This window comes from Coregonus clupeaformis, chromosome 30 (assembly GCF_020615455.1).
Source record: "Coregonus clupeaformis isolate EN_2021a chromosome 30, ASM2061545v1, whole genome shotgun sequence".
Classification (NCBI taxonomy): Eukaryota; Metazoa; Chordata; class Actinopteri; order Salmoniformes; family Salmonidae; genus Coregonus; species Coregonus clupeaformis.
In genome coordinates this window covers 30,878,524-30,895,593 of record NC_059221.1, presented here as the reverse complement: position 1 = coordinate 30,895,593, position 17,070 = coordinate 30,878,524, and the positions used below count along the sequence as shown (strand labels likewise).

General features: G+C 46.9%; 1 protein-coding gene across 1 annotated transcript in view; it reads left to right on the top strand.

Moving 5' to 3' along the window:
- The window catches only part of LOC121545610 (UHRF1-binding protein 1), a 46,027-nt gene that overhangs the window by 25,039 nt on the left and 3,918 nt on the right, over nucleotides 1-17,070 (top strand). The window contains exons 14-25 of the mRNA XM_041856280.2: nucleotides 4,549-4,635; nucleotides 5,543-5,713; nucleotides 7,055-7,203; nucleotides 8,621-8,759; nucleotides 10,483-10,676; nucleotides 11,084-12,363; nucleotides 12,513-12,682; nucleotides 12,883-13,025; nucleotides 13,173-13,323; nucleotides 15,591-15,853; nucleotides 16,037-16,145; nucleotides 16,279-16,322. Coding sequence (XP_041712214.1) covers nucleotides 4,549-4,635; nucleotides 5,543-5,713; nucleotides 7,055-7,203; nucleotides 8,621-8,759; nucleotides 10,483-10,676; nucleotides 11,084-12,363; nucleotides 12,513-12,682; nucleotides 12,883-13,025; nucleotides 13,173-13,323; nucleotides 15,591-15,853; nucleotides 16,037-16,145; nucleotides 16,279-16,322 — 2,900 coding nt within the window. The remainder of the gene's footprint in view (nucleotides 1-4,548; nucleotides 4,636-5,542; nucleotides 5,714-7,054; nucleotides 7,204-8,620; nucleotides 8,760-10,482; nucleotides 10,677-11,083; nucleotides 12,364-12,512; nucleotides 12,683-12,882; nucleotides 13,026-13,172; nucleotides 13,324-15,590; nucleotides 15,854-16,036; nucleotides 16,146-16,278; nucleotides 16,323-17,070) is intronic.

Genomic DNA, 17,070 nt, shown 5'->3' with positions numbered 1-17,070 from the left:
GAAGGCTCTGGCTGATCCTGTCTGGCGGAAGGCTCTGGCTGATCCTGTCTGGCGGAAGGCTCTGGCTGATCCTGTCTGGCGGAAGGCTCTGGCTGATCCTGTCTGGCGGAAGGCTCTGGCTGATCCTGTCTGGCGGAAGGCTCTGGCTGATCCTGTCTGGCGGAAGGCTCTGGCTGATCCTGTCTGGCGGAAGGCTCTGGCTGCTCCTGTCTGGCGGAGAGCTCTAGCGGCTCCGGTCTGGCGGACGGCTCTGAAGGCTCATGGCAGACGGGCGGCTTTGCAGGCTCAGTACAGACGGGCAGTTCCTGCGGCGCTTGGCAGACGGACAGTTCAGACGGCGTTGGGCAGACGGGCAGTTCAGACGGCGTTGGGCAGACGGGCAGTTCAAGCGCCGTTGGGCAGACGGGCAGTTCAGGCGCCCGTTGGGCAGACGGGCAGTTCAGGCGCCCGTTGGGCAGACGGCAGACTCTGGCCGGCCGAGACGCACTATAGGCCTGGTGCGTGGTGCCGGAACTGGTGGTCCCGGGCTGAGGACACGCATCTCAGGGCTAGTGCGGGGAGAAGCAACAGGGCATGCTGGACCCTGGGAACGCACATAAGGCCTAGTGCGTGGTGCCGGAACTGGTGGTCCCAGGCTGAGGACACGCATCTCAGGGCTAGTGCGGGGAGAAGGAACAGGCCGGACCGGGCTGGCGACGCGCACCGTAGGTTTGGTGCAGTGGCAGGAACAGGCCGGGTCGGGCTGGCGACGCGCACCGTAGACTTGGTGCGGGTGGCAGGAACAGGCCGGACCGGGCTGGCGACAGCGCACCGTCGGTTTGGTGCGAGTGGCAGGAACAGGCCGGGTCGGGCTGGCGACGCGCACCGTAGGTTCTGTGCGTGGAGCAGGAACAGGCCGGGCTGGGGTGGCGACGCACACCGTAGGTTCTGTGCGTGGAGCAGGAACAGGCCGGGCTGGGCTGTCGACGCACACCATAGCCTTGGTGCGTTGAGCAGGAACAGGCCGAACCGGGCTGGCGACGCACACCGTAGGTTCTGTGCGTGGAGCAGGAACAGGCCGGGCTGGGCTGGCGACGCACACCGTAGGTTCTGTGCGTGGAGCAGGAACAGGCCGGGCTGGGCTGTCGACGCACACCATAGCCTTGGTGCGTTGAGCAGGAACAGGCCGAACCGGGCTGGCGACGCACACCGTAGGTTCTGTGCGTGGAGCAGGAACAGGCCGGGCTGGGCTGGCGACGCACACCGTAGGTTTTGTGCGTGGAGCAGGAACAGGCCGGGCTGGGCTGGCGACGCACACCGTGGGCTTGGTGCGTGGAGTAGGAACAGGCCGGTCCGTACTGGGAACACACACCACTGGCCTTAACTGGGGATCAGGAACGGGCCGGACCGGACTGGTAACACACATCAGTCTCTCACGCCGTGCCGCAACAACTTCCCTTCCCCTACTCGCCAATGGCTCCCGTAATCCGATAGCCTTCTCTCCACGTCTCCCTGTGGCAGCCTCCTGCTGCCCAGCCGCCCAAGCCATGTGCCCCCCCCAAAAAACTTTTTGGGGTTGCCTCTCGTCCCTCCGACGATGGCCCTGCCGACGCCGTTGCTCCTCTCTCCGTCGCCTCTCCACTGTTTCGCTCCATGGACGGCGATCCATCCCCTCCAGGATTTCCTCCCAAGTCCAGGACCCTTTTCCGTCCAAAATCTCCTCCCATGTCCAGGAATCCTTTGGAGCTGGGTCCTGTTGCCGCTTGACACGCTGCTTGGTCCTCTTATGGTGGGTTTTTCTGTCACGATCGTCTATAAAGGGAGCAGACCAATACGCAGCGCGTTGAGTGAACATGATGACTTTAATAAAGAAAGCACGTAACTACAAAACAAAAGACGATAGTGAAGTCCAACAGTGACTATGACTGAAACGGAACAAAAACCCACAAAACCAAGGAGAAACCACACAGTTTAAATATGGCTCCCAATCAGAGATAACGAGCCGACAGCTGACACTCGTTACCTCCGATTGGGAGTCATATGACTAATCAAGAACAATCACCAAACATAGAAATGAACAACTAGAATACCCAACATAGAAATACACCCAAACAATGAAAATGAACAACCCTGGCTCAATAATCAAAGTCCATGGAGCCAGAGTGTCACAGTGACGCGCAGCGACTTTTGAGGATTTTACATGGTGGTGTGGTGGTCTTCTGCAAAGTTGTTTCCACGGGTTGCAAAAAGCTAAATGAATATGACACGAGCTGAATTAAATGTAAAAGGCTTTGAAAATAAACAGCTTGCGGTACGTTCAGTGCTCCGTTGAAATTTCAGAGATACGCTTGTTTTTCAGATAAATCTTTATATGGAAAGCGTATACTAAAATATGAAAATACTACATTTCATGTCTCAAAATCGATATCGGTCTTACCTCTATATTGTTTTATGTCCTCCGGATTGGATAAAATGACGAGTTCAACGGTGAGCCTGTCAGTTTGCCTTAATTTTCTCACAGCATCCAGCCTAGCTGACGCAATGCTGTTTTCTAGATTGTTGACCACTTTTTTTCTCTGGCCATCCTGCAAGGGTAAAAAAACTCCAATAACTTTTGAACAGATTATGATAGAGCAGGGATTCCCAAACTTTTTTGGCCCACGACCCCGTTTTGAAATCTGAAAATTCTCGCGACCCCAACCATGTGAAAAAAATAATGTCATTAACAGCCAATGTTTACTTTTTTATTTGGTGCTATGGCAGTCAATTGAAAAGCATTCTAACAGTATTTATGATTGTCTTCTCAACTCATCATCACATACTTTTAATGTGGGGCTATGACAGTCAATTGCAAATTAGTCTGACATAACATCTCTTATCTCACCATCACTAATGAGATGGCTGTGCTTGATGCATATCGTGTCGGAGCTTCTCAAAGTCAGGGGGAGTGGTCGACAGTGCTCACCTCATCTCTGCTGTCACATCCAACCTGGATCGATATTTGGTTTTAATGCAGACGAGAGCGCTGTATCCAGCTTCACACAGATATGAGCTGGCAAAGGGTAGCCTGCCATGAGTTTTATGGTGTTTTCAAGACAATTGGGAACTCTTTAAAAAAATACGAGATCAAATCATGACGTCAGTGCTCTTTAGGTCGGAAAGTCGGAGCTCTAGAAAGAGGCCCGAGTTCCCGAGTTGGAATTCCGAGTTGGATGGCTATTGAAAACTATTTTTCCCAGTTGGAGCTCGTTTCTTTCAGAGTGTCTTGAATGCACTGAAGTCGGAAGTCGGAGATTTCAGAGTTCCAAGTTCCCAGTTGTTTTGAATGCGGCATTAATGCACAGAGGGAGACTGCACGGTATTCCCTTTGAGTCAGGAACCAAAACTCCTAAGTAGTGACCCGTGAATGCGTTGTCTGCAGCATTCGGTCACATGACAGCTCGACCAGCTGTTCGATTTCACTTACCGGCATGTCGACTGACCCAGGATCACAGTCAAACGGATTGGGAAGTAGGTCCCAAAGTGCTCTTCCAAGCGTTAGAGGTGAGCAGTCATCACTCGTGTGGGCACTTACTGATGCTGTTTTTTTGTCATTTTCTTTTCATTACACAGAAAGTCAGCCAAGTCTGTTTTTTGTTTTTTTTACATCCATTGGGAATGACAACAGTTCCTCTCTCAATGTGAAAAATCTTTCCAACACTCCCCCTGGATAACCACTAAGCCTTGGTGTGAAATAGGAGACAAATTAATAACTAGAGCGCAGAGGCCTGCCCACGTCCCACCATAGATGGAGCCCCATCTGTGCAAAAGCCTACCATTCGATCCCATATGGAATCAGTTTTTCGTCAATATAGCCACGCAGCACACTGAACTGTGGAATATGTGGTTTCATGCTCGGGAATCGTAAAACAGAACATATGTCCTCGTGAATAGCTTCCCCCAACATGTATAGCGAACAAAAGTCAATGCATCTCGGCCCTCACAGCTAACGTCCATTTAGAGAGCATAAGCTGGGGAGTTTGAGTCGTTCAGTCAGAGCATAAATTATTTGTCTGACAAAGTATTGATGTGAGTTTCTGTGCCTCTAACTCCCCACACATTGTTTTCACCATATCAGTTGCGTACGGTAATATCAAAGTCTTTGTAATAATGTGTAGTTTCATAGCGTAGCGGACATAGCCATTCACCGTGGGAAGGATTCAAGTGCAACGGTCAAGTGCGGCCTTTTCCCATGATCTAAGGGCACTCTCGTTTTGAATTTTATCTTTTAGATTTGAATAATTTTCAGATTTTTAAGGTTAACCACATTACAATGATTTTGAGATAGAAAGACGATATTATAATATATATATTTTTGTATATATTATTTTATTCTTCAGGATTTTGGAAATTCTACCAAGATCACATTTTTTTTTTCTTAGAGGAGTATCTACACAATTAACATATTATTTTACCCATTGGTCAAAAGATGCGTTTTGATTGGACACCCTCCAATTAGGCTCTTGATGGTGAAACTTAGTTGTCAGAGGTGAACAAAGCTTTTGACCTCTGACCTCTCATGTCACACAGATGAGCCTCCTCCTCCAGGCTCCCAGGGTGCAATGCAGCTGACCTTCCGCAAGCTTGGTTTTGACTACTACCCCATCCACAGGCCTGGTGAGTGTACTTCCCCCTTTCGGTCAAGAGACTCCTATTTGTTATAATTAGAGCTCACGTTTATTCACTGCTGTCCACAACGTCCTTTGTTAGTGCTCACACTGAAATCTCAACCTCCATTCAGACTTCTAGTAAGCCTATTCTCCATTCATTCATGCAAGCTAATAGCCTTTTTGTACATAGTCCCCCCATTTTAGGGGACCAAAATTATTGGGACAAATTCACTTATGTGTATTAAAGTAGTCAAAAGTTTAGTATTTGGTCCCATATTCATAGCAGGCAATGACTACATCAATCTTGTGACTACAAATTTGTTGGATGCATTTGCTGTTTGTTTTGGTTGTGTTTCAGATTATTTTATGCCCAATAGAAATGAATGGTAAATAATGTATTGTGTCATTTTGGAGTCACTTTTATTGTAAATAAGAATATAATATGTTTCTAAACACTTCTACATGAATGTGGATGCTACCATTATTATGGAAAATCCTGAATGAATCGTGAATAATGATGAGTGAGAAAGTTACAGATGCACAAATATCATACACCTCCAAAAAAATGCTAACTTCCCCTGTTATTGTAATGGTGAGAGGTTAGCATGTCTTGGGGGTATGATATTTTGCATCTGTAACTTTCTCACTCATTATTCACGATTATTTCAGGTTTATCCATAATCATGGTAACATGATTCCTAGTATATGAAACCTCAACCTCCATTCAGACTTCTAGTAAGCCTCCTCTCTATTCATTCATGCAAACTAAAAATACTTGAAGTTGATGTGTATAACTGGCATGTTATATATTTTTACTAGGATGAGAGATGGAATCTTTTCAACAATAACCCTGGTGATGCACTGGATCCTGTTGTATAACCCTAATGTATGACTTTGAATAATATGACATGCAGGTGATGGCTGTCGGCATTGGGAGCGTCACTGTGGGGCGATGGAGGCCCGGGCCCAGTGGGCTGGCATACTACTGCAGGAGTTCCAGAGGAGGGTGGAAGTGTCAGGGATCCCTGTGCCACACTCTGAGGTCCCCAACCAGGCCAAGGACTTCCCCGCCAAGAGGGCCCAGGGTGAGACTTACTACAACACACTGCCAGGTTATCTTACTGTAGTAGGAATCTGATCCACCAACAGACATACACTATATATACAAAAGTATGTGGACCCCCCCTTCAAATTAGTGGATTCAGCTATTTCAGCAAAAACCTTTGCTGACAGGTGTATAAAATCGAGCACACAGCCATGCAATCTCCACAGACAAACATTGGCAGTAGAATGGCCTTACTGAAGATCTCAGTGACTTTCAACGTGGCACCGTCATAGGATTCCACCTTTCCAACAAGTCAGTTCGTTAAATTTCTGCTCTGCTAGAGCTGCCCCGGTCAATGTGAAGTGGAAACGTCTACGAGCAACAACGGCTCAGCCACGAAATGGTAGGCCACGCAAGCTCATAGAACGGGACCGCCGAGTGCTGAAGAATGTATTGTGTAAAATCGTCTGTCCTCGGGTGCAACACTCACTGCCGAGTTCCAAACTGCCTCTGGAAGCAACGTCAGCACAAGAACTGTTAGTCGGGAGCTTAATGAAATGGGTTTCCATGGCCGAGCATCTGCACACAAGCCTAAGATCACCATGCGCAATGCCAAGCGTCGGCTGGAGTGGTGTAAAGCTCGCCGCCATTGGACTCTAGAACAGTGGAAATGCGTTCTCTGGAGTAATGAATCACACTTCACCATCTGGCAGTCCAACGGACAAATCTGGGCTTGGCGGATGCTAGGAGAATGCTACCTGCCTGAATGCAGAGTGCCAACTGTAAAGTTTGGTGGAGAAGGAATAATGGTCTGGGGCTGTTTTTCATGGTTCGGGCTAGGCCCCCTATTTCCAGTGAAGGGAAATCTTAACACTACAGCATACAATGGCATTCTAGACAATTCTGTGCTTCCAACTTTGTGGCAACAGTTTGGGGAAGGCCCTTTCCTATTTCAGCATGACAAGTCCATACAGAAATGGTTTGTCGAGATCGTTTTGGAAGAACTTGACTGGCCTGCACAGAGCCCTGACCTCAACTCCATCGAACACCTTTGGGATGAATTGGAAAGCTGACTGCGAGCCTAGCCTAATCGCCCAACATCAGTGCCCAACCTCACTAATGCTCTTGTGGCTGAATGGAAGAAAGTCCCCACAGCAATGTACCAACATCTAGTGGAAAGCCTTCCCAGAAGAGGGGAGTCTGTTATAGCAGCAAAGGGAGGGGACCAACTCCATATGAATGCCCATGATTTTGGAATGAGATGTTCGACAAGCAGGTGTCCACATACTTTTGGTCATGTAGTGTACCTAGTGATGAGAATATATGGTTAGTTACAAGTCACAGACACTGATGCTAAAAGTTTGACTTATGATATACACAGATGGACAGCCCACCCCCACGGCTAGCCCGCCTGAAAGGGAGCAAATCTCCAAGAGGAACTCAATAGCACCTCCTCACCCAGGGAACCCTTTTAAGAGGCTCCGCTCCAGCTGTGTGGTGGTACGAATGGATGACCTGGATATCCATCAGGTGAGACAGGACTACCTATGTACATCTCTCCGTAAGGCTTCTTCTGACATTTTGTTTTCTGTAATAAAGGCAGTCAAAGTATGCCATTCATTCAAGCTATCAATGGCAAGGACAGAAGACATTGAATGCAGCATGTTGCACAGAATAGAGACCGGTTGAAGACAGGAAAGCCATGTGAAGAATATGGAATACTCTCTATGCACTATTACATTAATTCCTAACCTGGCAATGTAGTTTTAGTTATATTACAGTAAGCGGGGAAAACCCTTTTCTCCTCGCCACGCTCGACTGCCCTAAAGCTTGTCAGCTGTGACGTAGAAAACCCCTGCAAACACAAATAGAGCTTAGCAGTTCCTACTTTTACAGCCATAGAGGAAATCCGGTATAAAATGCAGCATGACAAGATAATGGGTATTTTGGGGTTGAGTTGGTGGTTGTTCCCCTTTTTCTCTGAAAAAAAAAATATATTTTTTAAAGTAAGACCTGTGTCATTTCATGAGATTGAGCTCCAGAGGTATTGGGACAGTGACACATTTTTTGTTGTTTTGGCTCTGTACTCCAGCACTTTGGATTTGAAATGATACAGTGACTATGAGGTTAAAGTGCAGATTGTCAGCTTTAATTTGAGGGTATTTTCATCAATATCAGGTGAACCGTTTAGAAATTACAGCACTTTTTGTACATAGTCCCCCCATTTTAGGGGACCAAAAGTATTGAGATAAATTCACGTGTATTAAAATAGTAAAAAGTTAAGTATTTAGTCCCATATTCATAGCATGCAATGACTACATCAAGCTTGTTACTGTACACATTTCTTGGATGCATTTGCTGTTTGTTTTGTTTGTGTTTCAGATTATTTTGTGCCCAATAGAAATGAATGGTAAATCATGTATTGTGTAATTTCAGTCACTTTCATAGTAAATCAAAGTGACTGAAGCACAAATATCATACCCCCCCAAAAATGCTAACCTCCCTTGTTATTGTAATGGTGAGAGGTTAGCATGTCTTGGCGGTATGATATTTCTGCGTCTAACTTTCTCACTCATCATTATTCACGATTCATTCAGGATTATCCATAATCATGGTGGCATCCACATGAATGTAGAAGTGTTTAGAAACATATTATATTCTTATTAAAGCTGACAGTCTGCACTTTAACCTCATAGTCATTGTATAATTTCATCCAAAGTGCTAGAGGACAGAGCCAAAACAACAACAAAATGGTCACAGTCCCAATACTTTTGGAGCTTACTGTAGTTAATACTGCATTAAGTTCCTCTTAAATTACTTTCACTCTGACAGTCAGAAAACTCATCATTACTTCACTCCAATGCCAATTTTAAGTTTTCGTGTGAGAAAAGCACTTTAGAAATCAAATTCACATGAATCATTATTACCACCCCCTCCCCTCAAACAGGTGTCTACAGGGGGACGCCACAGCAAGACCCAGTCGTTACTATCCTGTAACCGCAAGGCCCTCAACCTAGCAGACAGTATACCAGCCATCCACCTGCAATTCACAGAGTATTACTTCCCTGACAACCCCGGTTTGCCTGGTATGAGCTAACCATATACTGTTGTTTGTGTTTCTTGCAAACTGGTATTTAGTCAATATCCTAGTAAATTATTCAAACGGTAGTTTCTTGCTGATCCTCCAATTCAATATTCAGTTCTCTTGTGTTGAAATACTTTTTCCACATTTTGTTACGTTACAGCCTTATTCTAAAATTGATTTTTTTTATTATATTTTTTTATCTCAGCAATCTACACATAATACCCCATAATGACAAAGCGAAAACAGATTTAGCATTTTTTTTGCAAATGTATTAAAAATAAAAAACAGATACCTTATTTACATAAGTATTCAGACCCTTTGCTATGAGACTCGAAATTGAGCTCAGGTGCATCCTGTTTCCATTGATCATCCTTGAGATGTTTCTACAACTTGATTTGAGTCCACCTGTGGTAAATTCAATTGATTGGACATTGGATTTGGAAAGGCACACACCTGTCTATATAAGGTCCCACAGTTGACAGTACATGTCAGAGGAAAAACCAAGCCATGAGGTCGAAGGAATTGTCCTTAGAGCTCCGAGACAGGATTGTGTCGAGGCACAGATCTGGGGAAGGGTACCAAACATTTCTGAAGCATTGAAGGTCCCCAAGAACACAGTGGGCTCCATCATTCTTAATCGGAAGAAGTTTGGAACCACCAAGACTCTTCCTAGAGCTGGCCGCCCCGCCAAGCTGAGCAATCGGGGGAGAAGGGCTTTGGTCAGGGAGGTGACCAAGAACCAGATGGTCACTCTGACAGAGCGCCAGAGTTCCTCTGTGGAGATGGGAGAACCTTCCAGAAGGACAACCATCTCTGCAGCACTCCACCAATCAGGCATTTATGGTAGAGTGGCCAGACAGAAGCAGTAAAAGGCACATGACAGCCCGCTTGGAGTTTGCCAAAAGGCACCTAAAGACTCTCTGACCATGAGAAACAAGATTCTCTGGTCTGATGAAACCAAGATTGAACTCTTTGGCCTGAATGCCAAGCGTCACGACTGGAGGAAACCTGGCACCATCCCTACGGTGAAGCATTGTGGTGGCAGCATCATGCTGTGGGGATGTTTTTCAGCGGCAGGGACTGGAAGACTAGTCTGGATCGAGGCAAAGATGAACGGAGCAAAGTACAGAGAGATCCTTAATGAAAACCTGCTCCAGAGCACTCAGGACCTCAGACTGGGGCGAAGTTTCACCTTCCAACAGGACAACGACCCTAAGCACACAGCCAAAACAACGCAGGAGTGGCTTCGGGACAAGTCTCTAAATGTCCTTGTGTGGCCCAGCCAGAGCCCGGACTTGAACCTGATCAAACATCTCTGTAGAGACCTGGAAATAGCTGTGCAGCAACACTCCCCATCCAACCTGACAGAGCTTGAGAGGATCTGCAGAGAAGAATGGGAGAAACTCCCCAAATACAGTTGCGCCAAGCTTGTAGAATCACACCCAAGAAGACTCAAGGCTGTAATCGCTGCCAAAGGTACTTCAACAAAGTACTGAGTAAAGGGTCTGAATACTTATGTAAATGTGTATTTCCATTTTTTTAGTTTTATAAATTTGCAGACATTTCTAAAAACCTGTTTTTGCTGTGTCATTATGTGTAGATTGATGAAGAAAAAAAACTATTTAATTAATTTTGGAATAACAAAATGTGGAAAAAGTCAAGGGGTCTGAATACTTTCCGAAGGCACTGTATATCCCTCTCTTCATCCCCCTCTCCTTCCCCAGTACCCAATACGAACCTGTATGCCCAACTGAACGGCCTACAGCTGTGCCTGGACCCAGCCAGTCTGCTGTGGGTCAACCTGTTCTCTAGGGGCCTGCTGCATACCCTGGAGCAGGTCAAAGCCTTCTACCACCTCCAGGACAGTGGCAAGGCAGAGGAGCACATGGACATGCACATGGACGCAGCTCAGATCAAGGTGAGGCTGGTTGAATAAACCCAGACCAAGCTGTCAGAAGGAGAGTTGCATCGTTGCAGTCAGTGTCCCTTTTGGCAGCAGGGTATTACAGCTCATTACACAACTTTAAGTAATTTGAAGTGTTTCTAGTGTTGCTCATGAAAACTGGATGAAAACCTGGAAAACCTTCCAGATGTTTGCCCTTCGGGACTTTTGTGTAGAAACACTACTTTATTTGGTAATGAGTATGCAGTTCACAGTTTTGTAATATTTATGTCTTTCGTCTTTATGATGAACAGTTTTCTTTCCAATGAAATGAAAGGGGCACATCATTTAAACTTTGGTGTTGATGTTATTGCAAGGTTAGTGTATCAGGTCAGGAGATGACTGTGTTCCTGTTTCTGTGCCTCCCCCCTGTCTGTCTACAGCTGATCATTCCCCTGGAGTCGTCCATCATGGACCACCAGGACCGGCCCCAGTCCCTGAGCATCACCGTCCCTCAGACGGTCCTCAGCAACACCCGCCACTTCCCCCACGGCGCCCGGACCGACCTCCACACCACCTACAGCAGCTTCTCCACCTGCCACTTCTTCCAGTCAACTCCCCCCTGCTCCTTCCCCCGAGACCAGAGCTTCTTCCTCCCCCTACCCTCTGCCTTCCTCCAGCACTCCCTGGAGATGGAGCCCCTGCCCCTGTCTGAGAGGAGGCCCCTCAGGGCCAAGGATGTCTGGTTCCTCAGCCTGTCCAGTCTGTCCATGAGCTTCGAGGGGGCGCGGAAAAGCAACAGGGGCAGAGCTCACCCCTTCGTGGAGCCTTTCACAATTTCTGTGTGGATGTGTCGTCCGTCTGAGTTTAAGGGCAGTTCCCTGGTCTCCTCCCCCAGTGAACCAGCTCCTGTTGATCCCGATCATAAAACCCCAGAGCAGCAGGAGAACCACCTCCCGCCCAACCTGGAACACAACCAGGACAGTCAACAGGAGGCTCCAGTGGCTTCTATCCATTTCCTGGCCCAGGCCATCACACCTGTCAAGGTGTGGCTCAACCACTACCAGTATGTTGCCCTGTTGCGGATGAAGGAAACCCTGGCCAGGCTGGGGGATGAGCTGGGCCGGGACACCAGGGACGCTAAGCAAGCCAGGGGCCAGGAGGCTGACCGCCCTACGGTGTGCCTAGCCCTCCTAATGGACTCAGTGGAGCTGGGGCTCCTGCTACCACCTGCAGCCACTGAACCAGAGGAGGAGGAGGCCCACACCCCAGGGTCTGAAAGCCCCAGCCTGACAGACTCCGACCTCTCCCCCACTCACCAGGCTACATTGCCAGGCCCTCTGGAGGATAGTGGGATAGGAAACGCCACTGCCACCGTCAACAGCTCTCCTCCCCTTGAGCAGGAGGTGGATGGTGTGGTAGAGGAGGCCAGCGAGGCAGTAGAGGGCATGGAGGGGGAGATGGCCCAGGGGGATGGCAATGGTCCTGTTCTCTCTCCTCCCTTCTCCCCTGAACACCATCCCTCTCTCCTGTCCAGGGACCCCTCTACCTTCAGCCTGGAGGGAGAGCTGTCCACTGCCCTCACCGCCACCAAGGACGTCACCAAAGATGCCTTTAGCGCCTCCCTGGACCTGACTAAAGGGGCGTTCTCCATCACAAAAGATGCCTTCAGCTTCATGAGTCGCGGGTCGGGGATGAGCAAGCTGTTCAATCCACAGGCAAAGTAGGTTTCCCAGCATGCTCTCCTGCTGTGCTGTTGTCATTACACCATATGGTTCAGGTCCATAGTGTAAACTGTATGGATGTGGTTTTACTGGTGTGAATGAATATAAAGGCTGTTGACCCTAACTCACCCTGTTTCTGTTTGTGTAGGGAGCAGCGCCCTGAGGAGGGGTCCCCCATGGCCAGCCTGCGGCTCCAGTCCATGAACCACTCTTTCTCACAGCACTCATTTGACAGCGCTATCCTGGACGGCAGCCTGCCCAACGACCACCTCTCAGTGGAAAGCGACACCAGCGAGAACTTTGTCATCCTCATGGATGGTAACTCCCCACAATATCATCAGTCACTTTAATACCATCCAAACTATACAACACATGTGCGTATTGTATCAAGGGAATGCAGAACATTAAAAAAAAAAGATACACTATCTATCTAGTAAGATGATTAAAAACAATAGGCTGCTTAATCTTGAATCCCCCTGGCCATAAGTAAGAGTTTTGTTTTTCTGTTGTGGTTTCAGAGTCAGGAGTAGAGTCCATGATGCGACCCAACGGCACCCAGGAGCCCAGTGGAGGCAGCCCTGCCCTGGGTACAGAGGGGGGGTCCTTAGCTGACCTGAGCAGCTCCCTGTCCCAGAGCATTGAGGACATCACACAGGACACAGTGGGTCCCATTTACATACACACGCTGTCCAGTGTGACATTACAGAAGCATTGTCAGCATTTTCACTGTATATGCTCAGCAATCATACTGTAAGCTGAGCAATGCAGAATTCTTATTGTGGTTAAATGATTCTGCTGTGCTGTGCAGACCTCTGTGTTGTTGCTGGTGCTCAGTGGGATGGCCTGTGTGACGGACCTGAAGGGAGAGGACCTGGTGGTGGCAGTGGAGGCCCAAGACCTCACCCTCAGACAGATGGGCAACGTCAAGGTCTCTGACCTGCTGGCCGGACTGGTGCCAGGTAACTGCAAGCTACGGATGGAACTATATGCTTTTATTCATTCTGGATGACCGCCAGAGGCAGATTTGGATAATAATCCAGCGTAAACATTACCTCTGACAGTCACCGAAAATGAAATAGAATTTATCTACCTAAAGACCCTGCACCTTACTTAGCATCAGTCACACTCAACATCTGTCTCAACACACTGGCTCTCAATTTCAAATAAAAATGGTTCCTTTTGTCAGAGAACACTGTCCTCCCAACCCACATTCTCTCAGATTCCCTGTGAATCACCTGCACACACAAAAAAAGAAAAACTACACCTTATGGAACAACGCGGACTGTGAAGAGGCACACAGGCACACTCACACACAGGCTAGCACACGCATGCTACACACACATACAGTGGCTTGCGAAAGTATTCACCCCCCTTGGCATTTTTCCTATTTTGTTGCCTTACAACCTGGAATTAAAATGGATTTTTGGGGGGTTTGTATCATTTGATTTATACAACATGCCTACCACTTTGAAGATGCAAAATATTTTTTATTGTGAAACAAACAAGAAATAAGACAAAAAACAGAACTTGAGCGTGCATAACTATTCACCCCCCCAAAGTCAATACTTTGTAGAGCCACCTTTTGCAGCAATTACAGCTGCAAGTCTCTTGGGGTATGTCTCTATAAGCTTGGCACATCTAGCCACTGGGATTTTTGCCCATTCTTCAAGGCAAAACTGTTCCAGCTCCTTCAATTTGGATGGGTTCCGCTGGTGTACAGCAATCTTTAAGTCATACCACAGATTCTCAATTGGATTGAGGTCTGGGCTTTGACTAGGCCATTCCAAGACATTTAAATGTTTCCCTTTAAACCACTTGAGTGTTGCTTTAGCAGTATGCTTAGGGTCATTGTCCTGCTGGAAGGTGAACCTCCATCCTAGTCTCATCTCTGGAAGACTGAAACAGGTTTCCCTCAAGAATTTCGCTGTATTTAGGGCCATCCATCATTCCTTCTATTCTGACCAGTTTCCCAGTCCCTGCTGATGAAAAACAAGGGGATGGTGTTCTCGGGGTTTAGAGAGGTGTTGGGTTTGCGCCAGACATAGTTTTCCTTGATGGCCAAAAAGCTCAATTTTAGTCTCATCTGACCAGAGTACCTTCTTCCATATGTTTGGGGAGTCTCCCACATGCCTTTTGGGGAACACCAAACGTGTTTGCATATTTTTTTCTTTAAGCATTGGCTTTTTTCTGGCCACTCTTCCGTAAAGCCCAGCTCTGTGGAGTGTACGGCTTAAAGTGGTCCTATGGACAGATACTCCAATCTCCGATGTGGAGCTTTGCAGCTCCTTCAGGGTTATCTTTGGTCTCTTTGTTGCCTCTCTGATTAATGCCCTCCTTGCCTGGTCCGTGAGTTTTGGTGGGCGGCCCTCTCTTGGCAGGTTTGTTGTGGTGCCTTATTCTTTCAATTTTTTTATAATGGATTTAATGGTGCTCCGTGGGATGTTCAAAGTGCCTGATATTTTTTTATAACCCAACGCTGATCTGTACTTCTCCACAACTTTGTCCCTGACCTGTTTGGAGAGCTCCTTGGTCTTCATGGTGCCGCTTGCTTGGTGGTGCCCCTTGCTTAGTGGTGTTGCAGACTCTGGGACCTTTCAGAACAGGGGTATATATACTGAGATCATGTGACAGATCATGTGACACTTAGATTGCACACAGGTGGACTTTATTTAACTAATTATGTCACTTCGGAAGGTAATTGGTTGCACCAGATCTTATTTAGGAACTTCATAGCAAAGGGGGGTGAATACATATGCACGCACTACTATTCCGTAATTTATTTTTTAGCATTTTTTGAAACAAGTTATTTTTTTCATTTCACTTCACCAATTTGAACTATTTTGTTTATGTCCATTACATGAAATCCAAATAAAAATTCATTTAAATTACAGGTTGTAATGTAACAAAATAGGAAAAACGCCAAGGGGGTTGAATACTTTTGCAAGGCACTGTACATTTTAATATTGAATATATTGTGGTATTATACATTTTGTGTTGTAGAAATGTAGTGTTTTTTTTTTTATGTGCTTGGACCCCAGGAAGAGAGCAGCTAATGGGGTTCCATAATAAATACAAATTCACACTCATATTGTGATTTAATCACTCCTGTAATCACCTCACTCTCTCAACCCAGTAAAGACTCTCAATGCTACTATTAGACCACTCCGCATCCATAGTACCCATTCTCTGACTACACAACACACAATTTTTTCCATGATGTCTGTAGCTCCTGGTGGGTCTACCGTGGGCCAGAGGCAAGGCTGCAGGGCAGCTCCCGTGGTGGGCATGCGGATGGAGATGGGTCCTTCTGCAGCGCGGCATGGTTCCCTGTCTGCGTTGGTGGGTCACCTGGAGCTGGGAGTGCGAGGCTGTCGGGTGGAGCTGTTGGTCTCTACCCTGGCCACCCTGGGGCCATTCCTGGAGGATGAGCTCAGTGGCGATGTCCAACCCATTAAGATCCGGCTGGAAAACGTCACCATCACTCTGAAGGTCAGCTGGTGACAGGGAGACAATGGAACTCTGTTGGGGTCAGATAATGTTATTTGACGTGTAGCCTATGTTTTTATACGTGGTAAGACCCCAACAGCGTTCCATAGGATACAGATTGAATAAATGACAGTTAGCCTGCCATCCATGCAATGGAGTTAACCAGTGTTTTCCCCTCCTGTTTAGGATGATGGTCCCAAGATCTACCCCACGGCCCCCCAGCCCCAACCTGCCACCTTTACCGTGGACCAGGTGGTTGTAGAGCGATCTGATGACGGCATTTTGAGAATCAAAGGTGATTGGGGGAGAGGAGACAGACATATCTTTGAATATCACTATGATTACAATGATTTTGTCTCTCACTGCTTGAATGACATGCAATAACAGGAGTCATCTGTATTTCTAAATATGTATTGTCTGTCTTGCAGGTGGTGAAGGCCCAGTCCCAAGAGACTCTGTAGGTGGTGCTGTGGTATGTTTGGAGAAGCCAGACAGTTTTTGTTCTGTCCAACAACAGCAGATCTCTACACCCACTCACTCTGGCTCACTCAGTCATTACTCATGAGATTATCACAGGGTTTATAAGATGAGTGACTCAAAGAAAAACAGCCATTGAACCAAAACACAAGCTGTCAACAAAAACATGATTGTGTTAGGGTATCACCAGTGTCAGTAAGGATTAGGCTAGTTCGAACCACCATGTAAAATGAAAGCGTAGCATACAGTGGGGAAAAAAGTATTTAGTCAGCCACCAATTGTGCAAGTTCTCCCACTTAAAAAGATGAGAGAGGCCTGTAATTTTCATCATAGGTACACGTCAACTATGACAGACAAATTGAGAGAAAAAAAATCCAGAAAATCACATTGTAGGATTTTTAATGAATTTATTTGCAAATTATGGTGGAAAATAAGTATTTGGTCACCTACAAACAAGCAAGATTTCTGGCTCTCACAGACCTGTAACTTCTTCTTTAAGAGGCTCCTCTGTCCTCCACTCGTTACCTGTATTAATGGCACCTGTTTGAACTTGTTATCAGTATAAAAGACACCTGTCCACAACCTCAAACAGTCACACTCCAAACTCCACTATGGCCAAGACCAAAGAGCTGTCAAAGGACACCAGAAACAAAATTGTAGACCTGCACCAGGCTGGGAAGACTGAATCTGCAATAGGTAAGCAGCTTGGTTTGAAGAAATCAACTGTGGGAGCAATTATTAGG